General features: G+C 50.5%; 1 protein-coding gene across 4 annotated transcripts in view; it reads right to left on the bottom strand.

Moving 5' to 3' along the window:
• The window catches only part of LOC149122650 (phytanoyl-CoA dioxygenase, peroxisomal-like), a 32,351-nt gene extending 13,044 nt beyond the window's left edge, over nucleotides 1-19,307 (bottom strand). For 3 of the 4 annotated variants that reach the window (XM_089311738.1, XM_089311739.1, XM_089311737.1), the window contains exons 1-7: nucleotides 18,603-18,686; nucleotides 14,072-14,130; nucleotides 11,710-11,820; nucleotides 10,944-11,112; nucleotides 7,256-7,337; nucleotides 5,477-5,658; nucleotides 1,676-1,825 (exon numbers count right to left, since the gene is read on the bottom strand). In XM_089311738.1, coding sequence (XP_089167864.1) covers nucleotides 1,676-1,825; nucleotides 5,477-5,658; nucleotides 7,256-7,337; nucleotides 10,944-11,112; nucleotides 11,710-11,820; nucleotides 14,072-14,130; nucleotides 18,603-18,677 — 828 coding nt within the window. In that variant the 5' untranslated portion in view covers nucleotides 18,678-18,686. Of the gene's footprint in view, nucleotides 1-1,675; nucleotides 1,826-5,476; nucleotides 5,659-7,255; nucleotides 7,338-10,943; nucleotides 11,113-11,709; nucleotides 11,821-14,071; nucleotides 14,344-18,602; nucleotides 18,687-19,214 lie in introns of those variants that run through there. The other variant, XM_089311740.1, reaches the window with a different exon arrangement.
• Between the last annotated feature and the right edge of the window lie 1,296 nt (nucleotides 19,308-20,603).

Raw genomic sequence — 20,603 nt, 5'->3', positions numbered from 1 at the left:
CCAAGGCCGTGTTTCCTTCAAGGCAAAGGCTTAAGTTATGTGGTTCTTCCCGTTCCAGAAAAACTTATACACAGACCTAAGTGGCAAAGCAACGTTAAAACTCACTGTCTTTGCCACAGGTCAGATATCTTAAGGTGACTGCACCCTGCAGGAGGACTTACTACTTTGCCCAACACATGGAGCTTCCAGAGAGTGGAGTGACAAACTCCATTTCCTTAGGTGAGCCCCCATGTAGCCACAGCAGAGCCCCAGGCAAAGGCAAACATGTGTGCGCTGGCATTCACATTGTTATGTCATGATGATTAATATTTTTCCAGGGCATTAAGGCTACTGAAAACATCCTGGAGGAACACTGCACAGTCAGGTAGTAAAACCCACAGCGACATTTGCATAACTGTCCCTGCACCTCCTCACTCCTGTGGCTCGGAGGGCTGTGTGAGTGCAGAGTCCAATCCCATCTTCTATTTAAGATTCTGGCATTATTGCACAGGATGGGTTGTTTGTGTTCGTTGTGACTTGGGAAACATGTTAGGGACCTTGATTGCTGAGGTTTTATTGGAATCCTCTCAATTTTTTTAAGTGTTATTTTTTTTTTTTGAGAGGTCAAGTACAGAGACAGAGAGAGACAGAAAGGTCCTCCATCCGCTGGTTCACTCCCCAAATGACCACAATGGCCAGAGCTGGGCCAGGACAAAGCCAGGAGCTTCATCCGGGTCTCCCATGTGGGTGGAGGGACCCAAGTACTTGGGCCATCTTCCACTGCTTTCCCAGCCATAGTAGACTCTGGATTGGAAGAGGAGCAGCTGGGACACGAACCAACAGCCATATCGGATGCCAGCACCACAAGCAGAGGCTTAGTCTACTACACCACAGCGCTGGCCTCATCCCCTTTAATTTTCCCGCTTGGGAGGCTGCCTCAACTTGCCTCAGCCTAATCTGGGCCCTACTGAGCCCGGGGAAGAAAATGAATGGATGGAACATGAAATGTGACCCCTGACCTTTGGCCTCAGAGAGGCTTCAGGGATTGGTGGGAACAGCATGATGAACTGGAAAGCCCCACTGGGCCCCAAAGGAGCTCCAGTATTGGGTGTGGACAGCATGTTATCCTGGGAGAATGTGCACCCACGGGACTGTCAGTCTGTGAGACCAAGAAGTCAACCATCCGGGGTGTGTGAGGATCCTCATTCCCTTTTGAATGCAAGCAATGAAATTAAAACCTTCTAAGGCCAAGGGATTAAAATATATATATATATATATATATATATATATATATATATATGGCTGCTGTTCGTTCTGGCTTCAGGGCAATCAATTCAGAATCAATACAACGTGTATTGGCTCAATACTGTTTTCCCAGCAGTAATATTAACATGAAGTTCCCTCTGGTTATCATTTACACAAGCATCTAAATTCCACATTTTTGCCCCAGAAGAAGCCATCCCGAGCACGTTCATGTGTCAGTAGTAATATCCACATGATTAGGATCCTGAGGTCCTCTGGCTTCTCACTGATAAGAGCCAAAAAGGCACAAGGCCCACAAATTGATTTCCTGGTAAACAAACTGGACTAAAGTCCAGTTTAGTTAAAACTCGCACACCCTTCACATTTTCATATATCTTAAAATTTTTGTTTCTAACTCATCATCTCTGAGAGCTGCAGCAACGTGAACGCATACCTTCCGGAAGCCTTGGGTTCTGTTCCGCCCGGATCCATGGATGAGCAAAGGATGAAAGAAAACTGTGTCCCCCTTCTCCATCACAAGGTGCACGCGGGCGTTGTTCTTCTCGTAGTCCTGGATCCCGTGGTACATTATGTTAACTCCTCCCTGCGACACACAAGAGAAGACACAGCTAAACACGAGGAAGCAGCAGCATCAGTAAAAACTTGTTCAACGGCTCACCACGGGAGCACGGGCGCTCTCTGTTCTTCCAAGAGAAAGAGACATCTGAATCAGAGTCTTGGAAAAGTTTTCAGGGGCCAGCACTGTGGTACATGGGTTGAGCTTTTGCCTATATTGCTGGCATCCCATGTGGGCTCCAATTCAAGTCCTGGCTGCTCCACTTCCAATCCAGCTTCCTGCTAATGTGCCTTGGGAGGCAACAGAAGATGGCCCAAGTGCCTGGGTGCCTGCACCAATGTGGGAGACCAGGAAGAAGCTCCAGGCTTTAGCTTGGCCCAACCCCAGCCCTTGCAGCCATTAGGGGAGGGAACCAGCAGATGGAAGCGCTCTCTTGCTCTCTCCCTCTCTTTCCCTCTCTCACTGCGTGTGTGTATGTGTGTGTGTATGTATGTGTGTATCTCTGCCTTTAAAATAAATAAATAATTATTTTAAAAAAATAAGGAAAGCCAAATTTTTCCATACGCAAAAGCCTCTCGGGTGCCTGGTTTGAGAAGTCATGTGTTGGTATTAAATCTTTGAAATTTCATGACTGAGTCAAACAGGAAGCCTCAGACGGGCTTTGCCTTTTGGATCAGTACGGGTCGACCCTTCCCTGCCCTCCTCCTGACCCTGCCAGCTGACTCTGTAACAGTCTTTGCCAGCAGTGTCCTCTCCCAGAGCTCGCGAACATTCTTCTCCATTACAGGGGCGCGTCTCTGAGAAGCCAGTCCTTCTGAAATAGGGGCAGGGTGGAAATGCTCAATTTGTACTTTATTTACTTTTTGCTCAAAACCATTTATGTCACGTCCTTAGTAAGAAAAAAAAAAACAAAAAGAATACATTTGGTGTTTGTTTAAAACTGTTTCCAAAGCAAGTTATTGCTTTAGGTAATGGGTTACATCTTTATTGCAGAAACTCAAGTGAGAAGCATGTAAAGCTTGCAAGCCTCAGGGTGTGTGTTTGGCTTAGCTGTGTAGATGCCTACACTCCACATCAGGGGCCTGAGTTCCATACCCGCCTCCAGCTTCCTACTAATGCAGACCCTGGGAGGCAGCAGGTGAAGGGTCAAGTACTTGGGTTCCTGGGGCCGGTGCTATGGCACAGTGGGTTAAAGCCTTGGCCTCAAGTGCTAAAACCGGCAATCCATATGGGCGATGGTTCTAGTCCCAGCTACCCCTCTTCCGACCAGCTCTCTGATATGGACTGGGAAAGCAGTGGAAGATGGCCCAAGTCCTTGGGCCCCTGCATCCACGTGGGAGACCCAGAAGAAGCTCCTGGCTCCTGACTTCGGATCTGCACAGCTTTGGCCGTTTTGGACATCTGGGGAGTCAACCAGTGGATGGAAGACCTCTCTCTCTCAGTCTCTACCTCTCTCTGTGACTCAGCCTTTCAAATAAATAAAAATATCTTTAAAAATAAATAAAATAATAAGCTGTAAGCTCCTATTTTTAAAAAAAGTACTTGGGTTCCTGCCACCCACATGAGAGACCTGGCCTGAGCTCCCAGCTCCTTGACTCTGCCACTGCGGGTTTCTGGGAAGCGTGAACCAGTAGATGGGAGTGCATGCATGCGCTGTGTTTGTCTCTGAAAGAAAAAGAGAAGGAAGGAAGGAACAGAGGGAGGGAGGGAGACAGCGAGGGAAAGAGAGGGAGGAGGGAAGGAAGGGAGAGAGGAAAGACAGACAGCGAGAAAGACAATAAAGTTCACAGTGTGGGAGTTTACATGGGTCACTGGGGGGCAGGGAGGCAGGAGCACCCATTCCCCTTCCCAAGGGATCCCAAATCCCCTCTGTCTGCGCCCACTTCCCTGCTGCAGAGTGGTGAACCTTGACCCAGTGCCCTTCTCTTCTGGCAAAAGGTGGAAACGTGACCCAGGCTCCGCGAGTCAGACCCTCCAGCCCCGCAGCTGCCACCACTCTGAGCCCCGCAGAGGGGCACAGCCCCATCCTGGCCCTGGAGCCCTACAGACATCCCTCGGCCTAAGGCATCCAGAGCCTCTCCTGCTGCTTACTTGCACTAACTCTCACCAAAACCGGAACTTCATGGATGATCTCACAATTCCAAGTTTTTCTAACAGGATCAGACTCAAATATTTTCACGTGACACTAATCATCCGTGCAAGAATTCTAACGGAGACGAACGTTCAGAGGTTCTTCACTTCTGAAGACCCACAACCCCCACTTCCTGCTCAGCCACAGGTGCTCTTCCAGCCCAACGGTCTCTCAGGCCTTCCCAACCTCCTCTTCTTATGCCTCAAATGCTCATGGTCTCCTTCTGGTTCCTCTTGCTCTGGACACCCACAGCTCCAGTGCATCCTGGGCGAGAGTGTCAGCCTATCCTTCCTCAAGGACCGATCTGATGCCGCCACTCGTTGGCTTAAAGGAGCTTAACAGTCCCCAGCATCTACAGCTGCACGGATGCACAAAGCCAGAAAGTAACTCAGTGTTTACCTGTGATTAAGAGAGCTTATCTCGCCAGCGCTGCAGCTCACTAGGCTAATCCTTCGCCTTGCGGCACCGGCACACCGGATTCTAGGTCAGTCGGGGCACCAGATTCTGTCCTGGTTGCCCCTCTTCCAGGCCAGCTCTCTGCTGTGGCCAGGGAGTGCAGTGGAGGATGGCCCAAGTGCTTGGGCCCTGCACCCCATGGGAGACCAAGAGAAGCACCTGGCTCCTGCCATCGGATCAGCGCGGTGCACCGGCCGCATTGGAGGGTGAAACAACGGCAAAGGAAGACCTTTCTCTCTGTCTCTCTCTCTCTCACTGTCCACTCTGCCTTTCAAAAAAAAAAAGAGAGAGAGAGAGAGAGAGAGAGCTTATCTCGATTGTGGTGGGGATTGCACAAGGGTGTGTTTGTGTGTGTGTGTGTGTGTGTGTCAAAGTGATCATGTTATAGATTCAAAATATGCTCAGTTTGGGGCAAAGATGATGACTGGGAAACCCACATGCCACATCAGAATGCCTGGTTTGAGTCCTGGTTCCTAGGCTTCTGGACCCAGCTTCTTGCTGACCCAAATCCTGTGACACAGCAGGTGTCAAGTACGTGTGTCCCTGCCACCTATGGGGGAGACCTGGCCAAGCCCTGGCTGTTGTGATCATTTGGGGAGTGAACCTGCAGATGGAAGAGCTCTGTCTCTCTCTCTCTTTCTGCTCTCTGCCCTTTAACCCAGGCCTCCTGCTTGGGCCATTCTCCCCCGCGCAGCCCTCCACAGAGCCCCGATGGCCTCTGCAGTTGCAGCACACGGTCCCATCCTCTTCTCCGCTCTCAGAGCCACGGTCAGCGAGCAGACTCGGGGGCACGTATCACCCACATCCAGGGCTGAAGTGCTTATGTCTTCCTCTGCGATTAGGCCATGCCATCTCGGGCCCTCCGCAGCACCTGCTCAAGTTCCCCACCTGGGCCGGTTTTCAAACGCGTGTTCAAAGGACAACTACACTGGGTGTTTGGTCTGACATCCTGCAACTGGCGCTGATCACATTTCTAAGTCTCGGGACAGCGCTTGGCTAAGAAAGGCAGTGCCCTCTCCTCTGTATGCTCTTTATGGATGCTGAGTGAAATTTAAAACTGGGAAGGAGATTCGGCTCCTAGACAGACCTACCTCCCACTGCGGGTAGTCGTGCGGCTTCAGGGGGCCTTTGTGGGTGCCGGGAAGCACCACCAGACAACCGTTGTTCCGGTCAATGTGCTCCATTGCGGTCCACGCACAAACAATGAGATTGCTGGGCCGGAAGGGGAAATAGTGCAGATCCTGGTGCAAGGGATGACGGGACGTCTTCTTGCCTGAAAGAGAACCTGCTGTTAAAAGCTGTTCAAGGGCAGACAAGAGGCCCCGTGGTTAAGACACTGGTGAGGACATCTGCATCCCCATTCAGATGCCTGGGCGTGATACTCAGTCCTGGCTCCTAACTCCAGTTTCTTGCCACTCTGCACCCTGGAAGGCACTGGGTGAAGATGGTTCAAGTACCTTAGTTCCTGCCACCCAGGTGGGTACCTGGATTGAGTTCCTGGCCCAGCCCCAGGCATTGCAAGTATCAGGGAGTGAATCAGAAGATGGGCTCTTTCTTGAGAGGGCTCTCGCTCTCTCTCTTTTCTTCTCAAATTTTTTTTAAATTTTAAATAAATAATCAAATTAAATCTAATGTCTTAAAAAGACATTTGTCCAAGTCTCAGAATTCCTTATCCTTTGCCTAGAAAACCAGAAAAATGAACTATCCCCAGGCAAATGAAACAACACTACAGAAAAATCAACCTCGAGAGAGAAGCAACCAACTGGATGTCAAATCAAGTGCGAAGGGGCCAGTACTGTGGAGTAGCAGTGCCACATCCCATATGGGTGGGGGTTTCAGTCTTGGCTGCTCCACTTCCGATCCTGCTCTGTGCAATGGCCTGAGAAAGCAGTTTACTGTGGCCCAAGTCCTTGGGCCCCTGCACTTGCGTAGGAGACCCAGAAGAAGCTCCTGGCTTTGGATCGGCCCAGCTTTGGTCATTGTGGCCATTTGGGGAGTGAACCAGCCACTACAACTGCAGGAGCAAAGCCAGTCTGAGCCAGAAGCCTGGAAGTTCTGCACCACCAAGGTCAGAACATCAACCTCACATATGTTAATTGAACAATTTTTTCTTGCTTCTCCTTAATAAGAAGAGTCCTGGAGTACTGTGGTGGCACCGCTGGTTAAGTACCACCTACAATGCTGGCATCCTTTATGAGCGCTGGTTCGAGTCCTGAATGCTGCACTTCCAACGCAGCTCCCTTCTGATGCACCTGGGAAGGCAGCAGAAGATGGCCCAAGTGCTTGGACCCATGCCACCCACCAGTGAACTCAGGGGGCTTCCATAGCCTTGGCAGCTCATGACAAGAGCCTAGGGTGATTACTGATGCCATAAACAAGAGTGTCAATTTGTTAAGTCAACAACAGGAGTCACTGTGCACTTACTCCTCATGTAGGATCTTTGCACTTAGTGTGCTGTACATTGTGATTTAATGCTATAACTAGTACTCAAACAGTATTTTTCACTTTATGTTTCTGTGTGGGAGCAAACTGTTGAAATCTTTACTTAATATATGCTAAACTGATCTTCTGTATATAAAGAGAAACGGAAATGAATCTTGATGAGAATGGAAGGGGAGAGGGAGTGGGAAAGGGGAGGGTTGCGGGTGGGAGGGACGTTATGGGGGGGAAGCCATTGTAATCCATAAGCTGTACTTTGGAAATTTATATTCATTAAATAAAAGTTAAAAAAAAAAAAGAAAGAGGGTTGGAGGGAGGTTACGGGGGGGAAACGCTATAATCCAAAACTGTACTTTTGAAATTTATATTTATTAAATAAAAGTTTAAAAAAAATAAAATTAAATTAAAAAAAAATAAGAAGAGTCCTTTACCAACATCTGGAGGTTTGTTAATCAGCATTGTGTGCATGGCCATAATATTGGGTCCGGTGAAGCACTCCACGTATTTCAAGATCTAAGAAAAAAGCGGGGAGGGGAAGGAACAAAGTTTCATGGGCAATCAGAAGTACAGGCCAGTGGCACCAAGGCCAACTCCTCTATGACAGGCAAGATGGTAACAGTCAGTATTTCACAACACTGCGAACAAAGCATGGCGGAAAATCCAGAAACTGGAAACCACTCTAAATCTACAACCCGTTGAATTGGGCAGGCTTGTCTGAGTAGCTGGGAATATAACCTGTTTCTCTTCTACAAGAAAGGGGTGCGTTTCTGTAAGGTATCAGCCTAGAAGGCCAGGACCAGCCCTTCTGCCACCCAAAGCCACAGACAGTGCCCAGGGAGAAACGGCTTCCTTTTTCTTCTTGGAGACCCTGCACAAGAACGACCCTGCCTAAGTGGGCCCAAGGGGAGCATCTGGCCCGGCAGCTGGGTTTGAGTCCCAGCTCTGTGCCCAATTCCAGCTCCCTGCTCGTGCACACGCTGGGAGGGAGCAGCTGATGGCTCAAGTCGCTGGGTTCTTGCCACCCACGTGGGAGACCTGGATTGAGTTCCAGCGCCCACCTTTGGCAGGCCCAGCCCTGGACACTTATGGGCATCTGTGGAGTAGAATTGTGAGTGGAGATTTCTCCATCAGTCTGCCTCTCAGACAGTAAGAGAAGAAAGGAAGAGCCCAGCAGGATTCACTGCTGTCAGGAGCGTCCAGGTCAGAGCAGGGCAGCGGCTCAGAGGACACTGCACAACCAGTGTGCCCTCCCCTCCATGTCTTCACATAGGCGGGAAGCAGGCCCAGTCACAGGAAGCAGGCGTGCAGCAGTGGACAAGAAAAGCAGGTCCTGTGCCTGTGCAGTTGGCAGTCACGTGGGAATCAAGATGCTGACTCGATCATGACCTGGGAGCATTGTGTGGCACAGCCAAGGGGGAGCTGCACCGAGAGCACCTGACAAGGTCCCGGGCTCTGGGGGTGGGGTGCTGCGCCACACAGGGACCCCAGCCACGGACTCCCAACCAAATGCCCACGACACATCGGGCCATCTAAGCCTTACACAACGCCTGAAAATTCACTCCGTCTTCCAAAGAAGCCCTGAAGGTGAAAGTCCCGCACGGATAAACCCAAGACTCAGATCAGGGAAGAAGACGGCATTCAAGCGTGGGCCAGGTCTGATTCCAAAACAGGAGGCAGGGCCCGCTCCTCCTCACAGCCTGATCTCTGCTAGGTCGGGAATGTTGGCAGTTACAGCCTGAAACACTTGAAATGTACAAACAGCTCGAGAGGCAGGCCTCACGGTTCTGTCTACACCAAGCCTGGGACTGTGCACCTTCACTTGGGCTGGCGCTTATAAACCCCCACGGCTGAGAGCCATCCCCACCATCCCTGCTGTCCTCCGGACTGTTCTTTAGCCAGTCACTTGCCTCAATTACATCAGCTTCCTTCTAAATCTTATCCCCAGTACTAACTTCCTGAATCGTTGAGTTCGATGTGCTGGTGATGCTTCCCAACACATGGACAGAGAAGTAACCATTCACGTAACTCGTACCTCCTGAGGGCGCTACAGGAACTGCCAATATTCACCCAAGGTATTCACAGCAGCGTTTCGCCAACCACAAGTTGTCACCCACCATCCCGCAGCCGAGTTCCATCTCCAGCACAGGACTGCACGACAGTCCAGGGGGCCGCTTCCCCTCGGTCCTTTGTCTGGGACCTGGACGTGACGGCACAGGTGGCATCCCTGTACAGCCCACCTCTGGGAACCAAGCTCTCTAACAGCACCTGCTTATAATTCCTATACTCCCTGGGAAGCCTCCTGCTGAGCCATTCCAAACAAATGGCTCGGAAACTAAGACCCTGGTATACTGCAGTTTGAAAGTTACCAGATGGCTCCATGCAGAGGGATGTGGGAGGACGACAGGCACCCACTGTAAGTGAAAAACACAAGGTGACAGCCAGGAGGTTCCTGATCCCTGACACAGGCAGGAGGGGTACAAGTGAGAGAATTCCCGACATATATACTCAACAGGGAACGAGGTCCCGGGAGATGGGGTCACTCCTTTTGTGTACTGCTTGGATATTTTCTTATTTGTTTTTAATTTTATTTATTTATTTATTTATTTTGGACAGGCAGAGTGGACAGTGAGAGAGAGAGGCAAAGAGAAAGGTCTTTCTTTTCCGTTGGTTCACCCTCCAATTGCCGCTGTGGACAGCACGGTTGCCCGGTGCACCACGCCGATCCAAAGCCAGGAGCCAGGTGTTTCTCTTGGTATCCCATGTGGATGCAGGGCCCAAGCACTTGGGCCATCCTCCACTACACACACCCAGGCCACAGCAGAGAGCTGGACAGGAAGAGGAGCAACCGGGACAGAATCCGGCGCCCCGACCGGGACTAGAACCCGGTGTACCAGTGCCGCAGGTGGAAGATTAGCCTATTGAGCCGGGGGGCTGGCCTGCTTAGATATTTTTTGCAAATATGGTTCACTCTTAAACAATAATACTCTTGGATGGCACTGCAGCTCACTTGGTTAATCCTCTGCCTGTGGCACCGGTACGTTGGGTTCTAGTTCCAGTTGGGGCACCGGATTCTGTCCTGGTTACTCCTCTTCCAGTCCAGCTCTCTGCTGTGGCCCAGGAAGGCACTGGAGGATGGCCCAAGTGCTTGGGCCCTGCACCCACATGGGAGACCAGGAGGAAGAACCTGGCTCCTGGCTTCAGATGGGTGTAGCACTCCGGTTGCAGCAGCCATTTGTGGGGTGAACAAACGGAAGGAAGACCTTTCTCTCTGTCTCTCCATCTCTCACTGTCTAACTCTGCCTGTCAAAAAAAAAAGAATACTCTTTTTCAAAAAAAGAAATCTAATTTTTAAAACCAAAGCATCCTGGGGCCAGTGCTGTGGCATAGCAGATAAAGCTGCCGCCTGCAGCATCAGCATCCGATATGGATGACGGTTCAAGTCTCAGGGGCTCCACTTCTGATCCAGCTCTCTGCTATGGCCTGGGAAAGCAGTGGAAGATGGCCCAAGTCCTTGGGCCCCTGCACCCACATGGGAGACCCGGAAGAAGCTCCTAGCTCATAGCTTCGTTTGTGCCCAGCTCAAGCAGTTGCGGCTATTTGGGGAGTGAACCGGCAGATGGAAGACCTCTGTCTCTCTCCCTTTCTCTGTCTGTAACTTCTATATCTCAAGTAAATCTTAAAAAGAAAAGAAAAGAAAAAAAATACATGAGTTTACGTATCATGGCCCCAGTAACTTCACGCCCGTTGTCTCGGAAGGGCTGTGTCCCGTTCACCCAGAATTCTGTTCCTTCTCAACAGACACACGGCTCCTCAAGGCTGCCATCCCTGGCGATGCGGGTGGGGTCATTCTCTGTCTGGGGAGGGGGCTGCTCTGGCTCTGGGCACTGTAGCATGGCTGAGCCCCGCTACTGCGGCATACCCGGCTCCCACCCAGAGGAGCCAACGGGAGCGAACCAAAACTCGCGAAATACCCACTGGGGGCCCAAAGCACCTCCCGCTGCAGACTACAGCGCTTAGAGCCACATGCAGGAAGGGGCAGGGGCAGCAGATCTGGGGGCAGGGGTGCAGGCTCGCAGCCTGGCGATGCTGCACACAAGCCCAGCACACAGAGCCTCTGACCTCGGGCAGGGTGCAGTATCTGAAGAGCTCCTCGTCTTCCTGGAAGTTCTGAATCTTGGTAACCGATTTCTCACTCAGGTTTTGCTCAGATTTCACAATGGCCACATCTTTCATCACCATTAAGCCCGGTGGTCTCACCTCCTTTCTGCAGATTCTTTCAAACTCACTCCTAGGAAAATAAATTTGCATACGGTGTCATGAAGGCAAGCTCCCAGCACCTGTCCAGTCTCGCCCTGCCAGAGGGACCTACAGTCTCCAGCAGCAGGTTTCCCCGCACTACAACAGAATAGTCCTGGCAACAGGGAGGGGACAAGGCCACCTCAGACGTGCCGGCCTCCTTACTGCCAGGCAGGGATCACCCTACCACAATGAAAACGTGGCTCAGCTTGGCAAACCTGCAGGGAAACCGTTTTGTGGTTTTGGTTGCAGGGTAAAAATGATGGCCACACGCCAGTCGCGTTCACCGCGTGCCAGCCCCCACTTGCTATGTTTTCCTTACTTGTCACTGTACTTAGTCTTAGCCGCTGGGATGGCGGCACTGTCCCAATGGCCATTGCACAGATGAAATGTAGCAGGGAGGGGACACGGAGTCGCGGAAACCTAGGCAGATGGCCCCAGGACGCGGCCCTCAGTCTAGCCCAGAGCTCATACCCAGCTCCTAACAAAGTGAATCACTGCAAACACGGATCAGGAAGAGGCAGGTCTTGACTCGGGTCCTCATGCCACAGAACACACAGTTCATAACGAACAAAGAGTGCTACCGTACCTGAAGCGCTGAATGTCAGCATCCGACACCAGATTCTTAATGACCAGATACCCGTTTTTTTCATAAAATTTTCTCTGTTCTAGGCTTAGAACATTATTATCCAGAGTATACCTAAAGAAGAAAAGATTTCCATAATATCTTTATAATTATAAGGAAACAACCTGTATCAAGAACCTAAGAAAGATTCATACTCTACTCTCCAATCTGTTATTTCTGTTCCTAACTGTATGGAACTAATCTAAAACAACCTAAAAAGCATGAACTATAATTAACACCCCAAAAAACTGCAGTAATAGAAGAAAAATTAAGTGACATTATGAGGGAACTTAAAAAGTTTGAGGGAAATAGAATTAAAATATAAGTTTATTGAGGTACAAAGAATTTTTTTGAAATCTACGCATAGTATTTTCACATTCTGGATTTTCCACAGACTTTTTGAACACCCTGTATATCCACTCAATACTTTATGAATCCAGCATTAAAAATAAAAGGCATGGGGCCAGTGCTGTGGCGTAGTGGGTTAAGCCGCTGCCTGTAGTGCCAGTATCCCATATGAATGCCAGTTCGAGACCCAGCTGCTCCACCTCTGATCCAGCTCTCTGCTATGCACTGGGAAAACAGTGGAAAATGGCCCAAGTCCTTGGGACCCTGCACCAACCCAAGTGGGAGATCCAGAGGAATCTCCTGGCTTTGGATTGGCACAGCTCTGGCCATTGTGGCCAACTGGGGAGGGAACCAGTGGGTAGAAGACCTCTCTCTCTCTCTCTCTCTCTCTCTCTCTCTCTGCCTCTCCTTCTCTCTGTGTGTAACTCTTTCAAATAAATAAATATTAAAAATAAAAGGCATATGATAGTTTGGATGATGTTTCTTCTAATACGATATGAGGACCGTGATGTAAAGCCAAGACACTACTTGTGGAAAGACTGCAGGGGCAGGTGTTTGGAGCAGCAGCGTAAGTCATCCCCTGAGACACCTACATCCCATTCCTGAGTGCCTGGTTCGAGTCTTGGCTACTCCATCTCTGATCCAACTTCCTCTTAATGTGCATCCTGGGAGGCAAGAGATGATGGCTCAGCGGCTTGGATTCCTGCACCCACGTCAGAGACTTGGAAGGAATTCTGGGCTCCTGGCTTCAGCCTCGGCCTAGTCTCAACTACTGTGTTCCTTGGAGAGTGAACCAGGGGGTGGTAGCTCGCTCTCTCTTTTTTTGTCATTGTCTTTCTCTCTCTCTCTCACTCCCTTTCCGATAAAATGAAAATACATCAATAAAAACTTAGAAGAAAAGTTTAAAACCTGCAAAAATATATCCAAAATAATTTGTAAGAGTGAGTGCCTTTCAGTAATGGAATTATAGATGAGTATATAAGATTTTTGGTGTAATGAATATATGTGGTTTTTCAGATGGGAAACAATTCAATACACTTTTAATTTTCTAGTTGGTGCATTCGTAGAAGTAATCAAAGTGACAACATTGAAATAAGTACACAGCTACATAAGTACTCAAGCTACATAACCCACTCCTTGACATGAGCCCTTCTGCTCTGTAACACAGCAGGGTAACTGGACTCTAGAACAAATAATTATGCGCTTGAAACCACGGAGAGCAGAAGAAATGGTATCTGAGGAGGTAGTAAAACTACCCCTATTTGATCATTTTACATTGCATACATGTACCAAATTACAATATCATATCCCATAAATAAGTATAAATCTTAACCAGCAATTTAAAAATTGGAATTATTGCTAATAATATTTATTACAAGAAGAATATTTATGAAGGTCAAAGCCTTCCCTATCAAAGGTGACTTAAGATACGCCAGAGATGCTAGCTAGCTAATATGTCAATATAACTACAAGCTAATTTAAATGTAATATATATCATGCCTGGGTTATTAGTTATGTAGTTTGATACTGTTCCTTCCTTCTGAAATTTACATATAGAAAATTAAAGTCAACACACGAAACATTTCCCCCAACTTTACTGATTAGAACTAGTTCTGGAGGACTGGTGCTGTGGTATAGTAGGTTAAGCATGTGCCTGTGACACCAGCATCCCATACAGGCACCGGTTCGAATACCAGCAGCTCCAATTCCAAACCAGCTGCCTGCTGATGGCCTGGGGAAGTAGTAGAAGATGGCCCAAGTGCTTGGGCCCCAGAACCCTCTTGGGAGACCCGAAGAAGCTCCTGGCTTCGAATCGGCACAGGTCTTGCCGTTGCGGCTAATTGGGGAGTGAACCAACGGATGGAAGACCTCTCTTTCTCTCTCTCTCTCTCTGCCTCTCCTTGTCTCTATGTGTAACTGTTTCAAATAAAATAAATCTTTTTTAAAAAAATAAAAAATCACAGTTGGATCTACTTACTGGAATTGCTGAGGCTGGAAACTGGCAGGGGAAGATGTCCCTGAAGTGGGGTGGGCTACCTAGGACGTGAATTAAGGCAAATAAGGTAAAACCGAGGAGCCAGCCGTTCCGAGAAATAGCCCCCCGTGCTAGTTCAGTTCTCACGAGAAAGGCATCTTCCTGAACAGACGCGGGAGCTCTGACTTCACTCCTCCTCGGACAGGTGCACACCGCGGCTAAGGCCCTTTGGCCTCTATCACCTCATTTCATCTTCACAAGGACCCTAGAGGTGGCTGGAGACGGAGCACTCTGTTATTACTCCTGCTGTACAGAGCAGGAATCCTGGGTGGGGGAGACTCAGCACGGGGCCAAGGTCACTTAGAGGGATCCACACTCTGCAGCTGCCATGGGCTTTAGTCCACAGAACTGCTCCTTTCTCCAAACTGCTAAACAACCAAGAATCTCCAAGGTGCAACTCCAGAAGGAGAGGGGCATGTGTCGTTCACAGAAGGTTTTCAATTTAGTGGGACTTCTGTCCAAACTATTAAAAAAAAAAAAACCTGTAAAATAAACAAGAACTCCAACAGCAGTAGGGTCTACACAGCTGAGTATAAATTTAGGTATCTTGAAGAAATTCTTTAAGATTTATTTTTTATTTATTTGAAATAGAGAGTTAAGAGAGCGTAAAGATGGAGAGTGAGAGAGAGAGAGAGAGAGAGAAAGTCTTCCATGCACTGGTTCATTCCCCAAATGGCTGTAACAGCTGGAGCTGGGCTGATTCAAAGCCAGGAGCCGGGAGCTTCCTCTAGGTCTCCCATATGGGTGCAGGGGCCTGACCATTTGGGCTGTCTTCTGCTACTTTCCCAGGCACACTAGCAGGGAGCTGGATCAGGAGTGGAGCAGCCAGGACTTGAACCAGTGCACATATGGGATGCCGGCACTGCAGTTCGGCGCTTCAACCCACTGTGCCAGGGTGCCGGCCCCTGAAAATTCTTTTTGTAAGCTCTCTTTCATGGTTACACATCAGTGACGTAGTATCTCGTGCTGGTTTTTTCTCATTAGTTCTGTAGTCTGAAGAGCTTTTTTCAGATTGTCACTTGTCATCACATGTCATTTCTTCAATAATGTCTTCATAGCATGTGGTGACAATGCCATACTCCAGGAGCGAGGCAAGTCAGAGTCAGAATTATTAGCTTCTGTCTGTTTACACTGAGGCACAGAGGCTCACAGGATACTAAGTCTTGGTCAACAACTCTCAGTAAAACATTGTGAACACAGCCAGACTTCAGCCTCCCCTCTTCCTGCATCGTGGTGTCTTTTGGGCTGTTGCTCCTGGAGCACTGCTTAATGATGTGCAAATGTTTCCTCTATAAATTCAGGAACAACGGGCTGATGCTGTGGTGCAGTGGGTTAAGCCACTGCATGCAACAGCAGCATCCGGTATCACAGTGCCTGGTCAAGAGTCCTGGCTGCTCCACTTCCAGTCCAGCTCCATGCTGATGAGCTTGGGAGGGCAGCAGAAGATGGCCCAAATGCTTGGGCCCCTGCACCCACATGGGACACCCAGATGGAGTTCCTGACTCCTGGCTTTAGCCCAGCCCAGCCCAGCCCAGCCGAGACATAGCTATTGAGGCCATTTAGGAAGAGAACCAGCAGATGAAAGGCCTCTCTCTTTCTCTCTCTCTCTCTCTCTCTTACTCTCTTTTTCAAGTAAATAAATCCTTTAAAAAAATAGTTGAGGGGCCAGCGCTGTGGCGTAGTGGGTAAAGCCACCACCTGCAGTGCCGGCATCCCATATGGGTGCTGGTTTGAGTCCCAGCTGCTCCGCTTCTGATCCAGCTCTCTGCTATGGCCTGGGAAAGCAGTAGAAAAAGGTCCAGTGCTTGGGCCCCTGCACCTACATGAGAGACCCCAAAGAAGCTCCTGGCTCCTGGCTTCAGATTGGCGCACTCCAGCTGTTGTGGCCATCTGGGGAGTGAACCAGTGGATGGAAGACCTCTCTCTCTCTCTCTGCCTATGTAACTCTGCCTTTCAAATAAATAAATAAACCTTTTAAAAACCACATTATGTTTTAAACTTCAAATGATTATTCCTAATTCCAAAATCAACATCACTTTAGAAACAGTTAAGACTGGGAAGAGCGCTCTGGGCTTTAGCGTGTCCTCTTGGAAACCTCAGCGCCATGAGAGGCAAGTGGAGGAAGAAGCGAATGCCAGGCGGAAGTGCAGAAGAAGGAAGATGAAGCACACATCCAAGTACGCTGCTGGCTGTGTGCCCATGGGGGCCAAAGGAGCAGAAGTAAGAAGTGCCGGATCCTGGGGACACCGGGACACATTTCGCTACAAGCTGTTGGACTGCCTGCTCCCAGCTACAACCTGTCTTGGAAGGATCTGGAACTTCATCACCAATGGATCGCCAGAACCACCTATGAGACGCACTTTGCTGACACCAAAACCGTCCTTGATGGCCTTTGCCCTTGGCCTGTGACATTCTGGACTAGTTCTGTTCTCCACTGTGGCCAAGGATAACAAGGGTTCAATAAATTATTTCTTCTGCTGTGTTAGCCAAGGAATTGAAAACAAGAAAAACCACTGGGGAGAAACAGAGTTCCCAGGGGCCCACGCAAGAGTAAACCACTCATTCACCAGAAGTCTAAGCCAGGGCTGTCCCACTAGCCACTGGCCATACCTGGCTATTTAAATTGGAGTTTATTGGAGCAAAGAAATCCCTCCCCTGCCATATTTCAAATGCTCAATAGCCAAATGAGACAGGTAGTGACCAGAATGGACAGTGCATGGACAGAACGGTTCCAACACTGCAGAGAGCTGTACTGCTGAGCACTGTTCCAGGAGTCACCAGTGAAAACACCAGGTTCTACCCTCCATCCCACGACACCATCATCAAATTTTAAAAAGTGGTTAGAGAATCGACTGGGGAATCTCAGCTCTGGTCCCACGTAGATCTAGTCACAGTATTAGCACCGGGTCTCAATCTGCAGCTTGCATCAGAATTTGGGCCCCACCCCCACACTCTGATTCCTTAGGTTTGAGTTGAGCCCTAGAATATCTGCATTTCTAACAGGTCCCTGGTGATGCTGGGGCTTCTGGCCCAGGGACCACACTTTGGCCATCTCTGCTTTAGTTAAAGGAGCTTCGTTACGGTTTTCACTCTCTCCTAGCCTGTCAAGTGAGACTGCAACATCTCCTCCAGCCTCCTATTTTGTGGACAGAACCTTAAATTTGCCGAATTTCTGATACACTGCTGCTCGGGAACTCAGCAGGGAGAGCAATCGCCGAGGCAAAAGAAACAGCTGTAGGCTGGCACCGCGGCTCACTAGGCTAATCCTCCGCCTTGCGGCGCCAGCACACCGGGTTCTAGTCCCAGTTGAGGCGCTGGATTCTGTCCCGGTTGCCCCCTTCCAGGCCAGCTCTCTGCTGTGGCCAGGGAGTGCAGTGCCGGATGGCCCAAGTGCTTGGGCCCTGCACCCCATGGGAGACCAGGAGAAGTACCTGGCTCCTGCCATCGGATCAGTGTGGTGCGCCGGCCGCAGCGCGCTGGCCGCAGCGGCCATTGCATGGTGAACCAACGGCAAAAGGAAGACCTTTCTCTCTGTCTCTCTCACTGTCCACTCTGCCTGTCAAAAAATAAAATAAATAAAATAAAATAAGATAAAATAAAAAGAAAAGAAAAGAAACAGCTGTAATCAACAGCTGTAATCAACTTCAGGGCAGCTCAAGATTCTAAATGCAGAGGAACTGCAGTGAAGCAGGTCACTCACTCAAAGAAAAATCCCAGGCGTTTTTCTAGTGGGTTACCAAAAGGACCAGCATGCACGATTTCAAACTATCTTTGATCCAAAATAAGCTTATCTTTTAATTCCATTTCCCACGAACTTTGGAAGGACCTGCGCATGCTCTGGATGAGAACCCTTAACCCGAACAGGCACCTGGCCTCGGGCCTCGTCCAGAGACAAGTATCCGGATCCACAGCCACCCAACATCAGCAGCGCACCCAGTCCTGGGCGTGGCTTCTGAAGCCTGAAGCCGCAATGAGGAGGCAGGTTCAAAGTACCAAGTCCCTTTGCAGGGCACGGTGTCAAAGTCCCGCGGGGGGTCCCAGAACGCACCCCCCACACACCCCCAGGAAGGAATGAAAGCAGCGCTGGCTCCACCGGGACAGGCAGGCGCAGGGCAGCGCCCCGCCAAGCGCTGGAGCCCCCTCGGGGAGCGTCCCTAACACCTGCCTGCCAGCTCACACCGCGCTTTGCATATGTGTCCAGGGCTCTGAGCAGCCTCAGAAAAAATGGCAAAGTCCTCTTCAGGATCAGCTGCCCAGACCCCAGAGCAAGAAACCGAACCCCCAAGGGCGCACGGACCATGGAGCAAAGCCACAGCGGCCAGCGAGGCCCGCCGGGGCCACCCGCGTCTCGGGACACGGCCTCCTCCCAGCTGCCCGGCTCGCCCTGGGGGAAAAGTGACCCTAGCTGGGACGAGCGCACGGAGGCCATCGCCCCGGGCCCGGGTCCGAGCGGCCCACGCAGGAGCAAGGATACAATGGCCGTGGCCGAGGGGTGGCCGAGGTGTCCCAGCAGGATCCTCAGGCGGACACCAGCGCGCAGCTGATCCATGACGGCGGTGCTGAGACCCCATGGCCTAGGACTTAACTCTGCAGGCAGCACCGGAGGCGGGGCGGCCCCGCCCAAGACCGGGGCGTGGACTCGCGCGGCACTAGGGATCCCTGGTTCGCCGCCCCAGCGTGGGCTGGCCGGGCCACTGGGCTGCGGGGACGTCCTCCCAGCGACCGGGGGGGGGGGGGGGGGGAGGAGGGGGGGGGCCCTTCCGGCAGCACCCAGGCTTGGGGCCAGGGACTGGACGGAGGCCCTCCAGTGACCCGTGGCTGAGCGGAGAAGGGACCCAATCCGTTTAACCCCACGTGGCTCTCCTTCCACTAACTGCAGAGCGCACGCAAAGTCAAAGGTTCACCCGTGCAAGTCACATGCCTGAGCCCTTTGGCCTGTGACCCCTCCTCCCCCAGAGCCCCCGAGGTATTAGAAGGACCTCGGGCCTGCTCCTTACCCTACTCCCTGTTAACCTCCGCCGCCTCCCCGGTCACCCCATGCAAGATCCTGATCCTCAGCTGGCAGGCTGGGATCGCGGAGGCGCACCTGGCTTTTGAGCCCCACTTCAGAGGCTGAGCCTTGGAGGAGCAACTACCAGATGGGGAGCGACCAACTGGTGTCTCCCTACCGCCCTCGCCTGGTGAGCAGTAGGAACTGCTAAGAAGAGAAAAAAACCAACTAAAAATATGAATGCGGCTCACCTGTCACCTACTTGGAGCTCAGACCTCGCCCGCACTGGGCCTGGCAGTGACTGCTTTCCCACTACTTAGACCTGCACTGGTTATGCTGCTCTCAAATGCCCTCGTTGAGCAGGTGTGTGAAGATCCCCGCCTCGGCTCTGTTAAAACATTTTTTAAGATTATGTTTCAATGTATGATTGTTACCACGAGGAGAGCCACGAGAAGAAGAAAATCCTTGAACGTCTACAATCGTCCTTTATCTGTTTAAAGTCAAGGGATGTTCTTTTCCTTCCTACTACCTTATTATTTATTTATTTATTTATTTATTTATTTCAGTTGGAGGCAGGTGTTGAGCCTAGGAGTTCAGATGCCTGCATACCACATGGGAGTGCCTGGGTTCAATTCCCAGCGTCAGCTCCTGTCTCCAGCTTCCTGAGAGGCGGCGACGGCCCGAGTGGTTGGGTCCCTGCCCTCCACACTGGGTATCTGGACTATGGCAGTCTTGGATTGAGTTTCTGGCTTGGGCCAGCCCAACCCATGCCGTTGTGTGAATTTGGGGGAGTGAAACATCCAGTGGGAACACTCTCCTTCTCTATTCCTCTCAAAGACATTTCTTTTTTTTATTTATTTATTTTTTTTTATATTTGACAGGCAGAGTGGACAGTGAGAGAGAGAGACACAGAGAAAGGTCTTCCTTTGCTGTTGGTTCACCCTCCAATGGCCGCCGCAGCCGGCGCGCTGCGGCCGGCGCACCGCGCTGATCCGATGGCAGGAGCCAGGAGCTTTTCCTGGTCTCCCATGGGGTGCAGGGCCCAAGCACCTGGGCCATCCTCCACTGCACTCCCTGGCCACAGCAGAGAGCTGGCCTGGAAGAGGGGCAACCGGGACAGAACCCGGCGCCCCAACCGGGACTAGAACCCGGTGTGCTGGCGCCGCTAGGCGGAGGATTAGCCTAGTGAGCGGCAGCGCCGGCCTCAAAGACATTTCTTAAAAAAAAAAAAAAATTTTAAACAAATTTGTTCATTTACGAACCCATGGGGAATTAAAACAATTTTTTAAATAGAGGGGTCATTTGGTTGATGTTATTTGCATTCTTAAGCAGCAATTTGGACTACTTGGACATTTCCTGAGTAAGCATCTTCAGGAACTGTGTTGCATTTTAAAGTGTTTATCTGGGGCCGGCGCTATGGCACAGCAGGTAAAGCCACCGCCTGCGGTGCCTGCATCCCATATGGGGACCAGTTTGAGACCCGGC

Source organism: Oryctolagus cuniculus, chromosome 13 (assembly GCF_051225735.1).
Source record: "Oryctolagus cuniculus isolate XC-2025 breed Fujian yellow rabbit chromosome 13, ASM5122573v1, whole genome shotgun sequence".
Classification (NCBI taxonomy): Eukaryota; Metazoa; Chordata; class Mammalia; order Lagomorpha; family Leporidae; genus Oryctolagus; species Oryctolagus cuniculus.
This window is presented reverse-complemented; position numbering and strand designations above follow the sequence as displayed.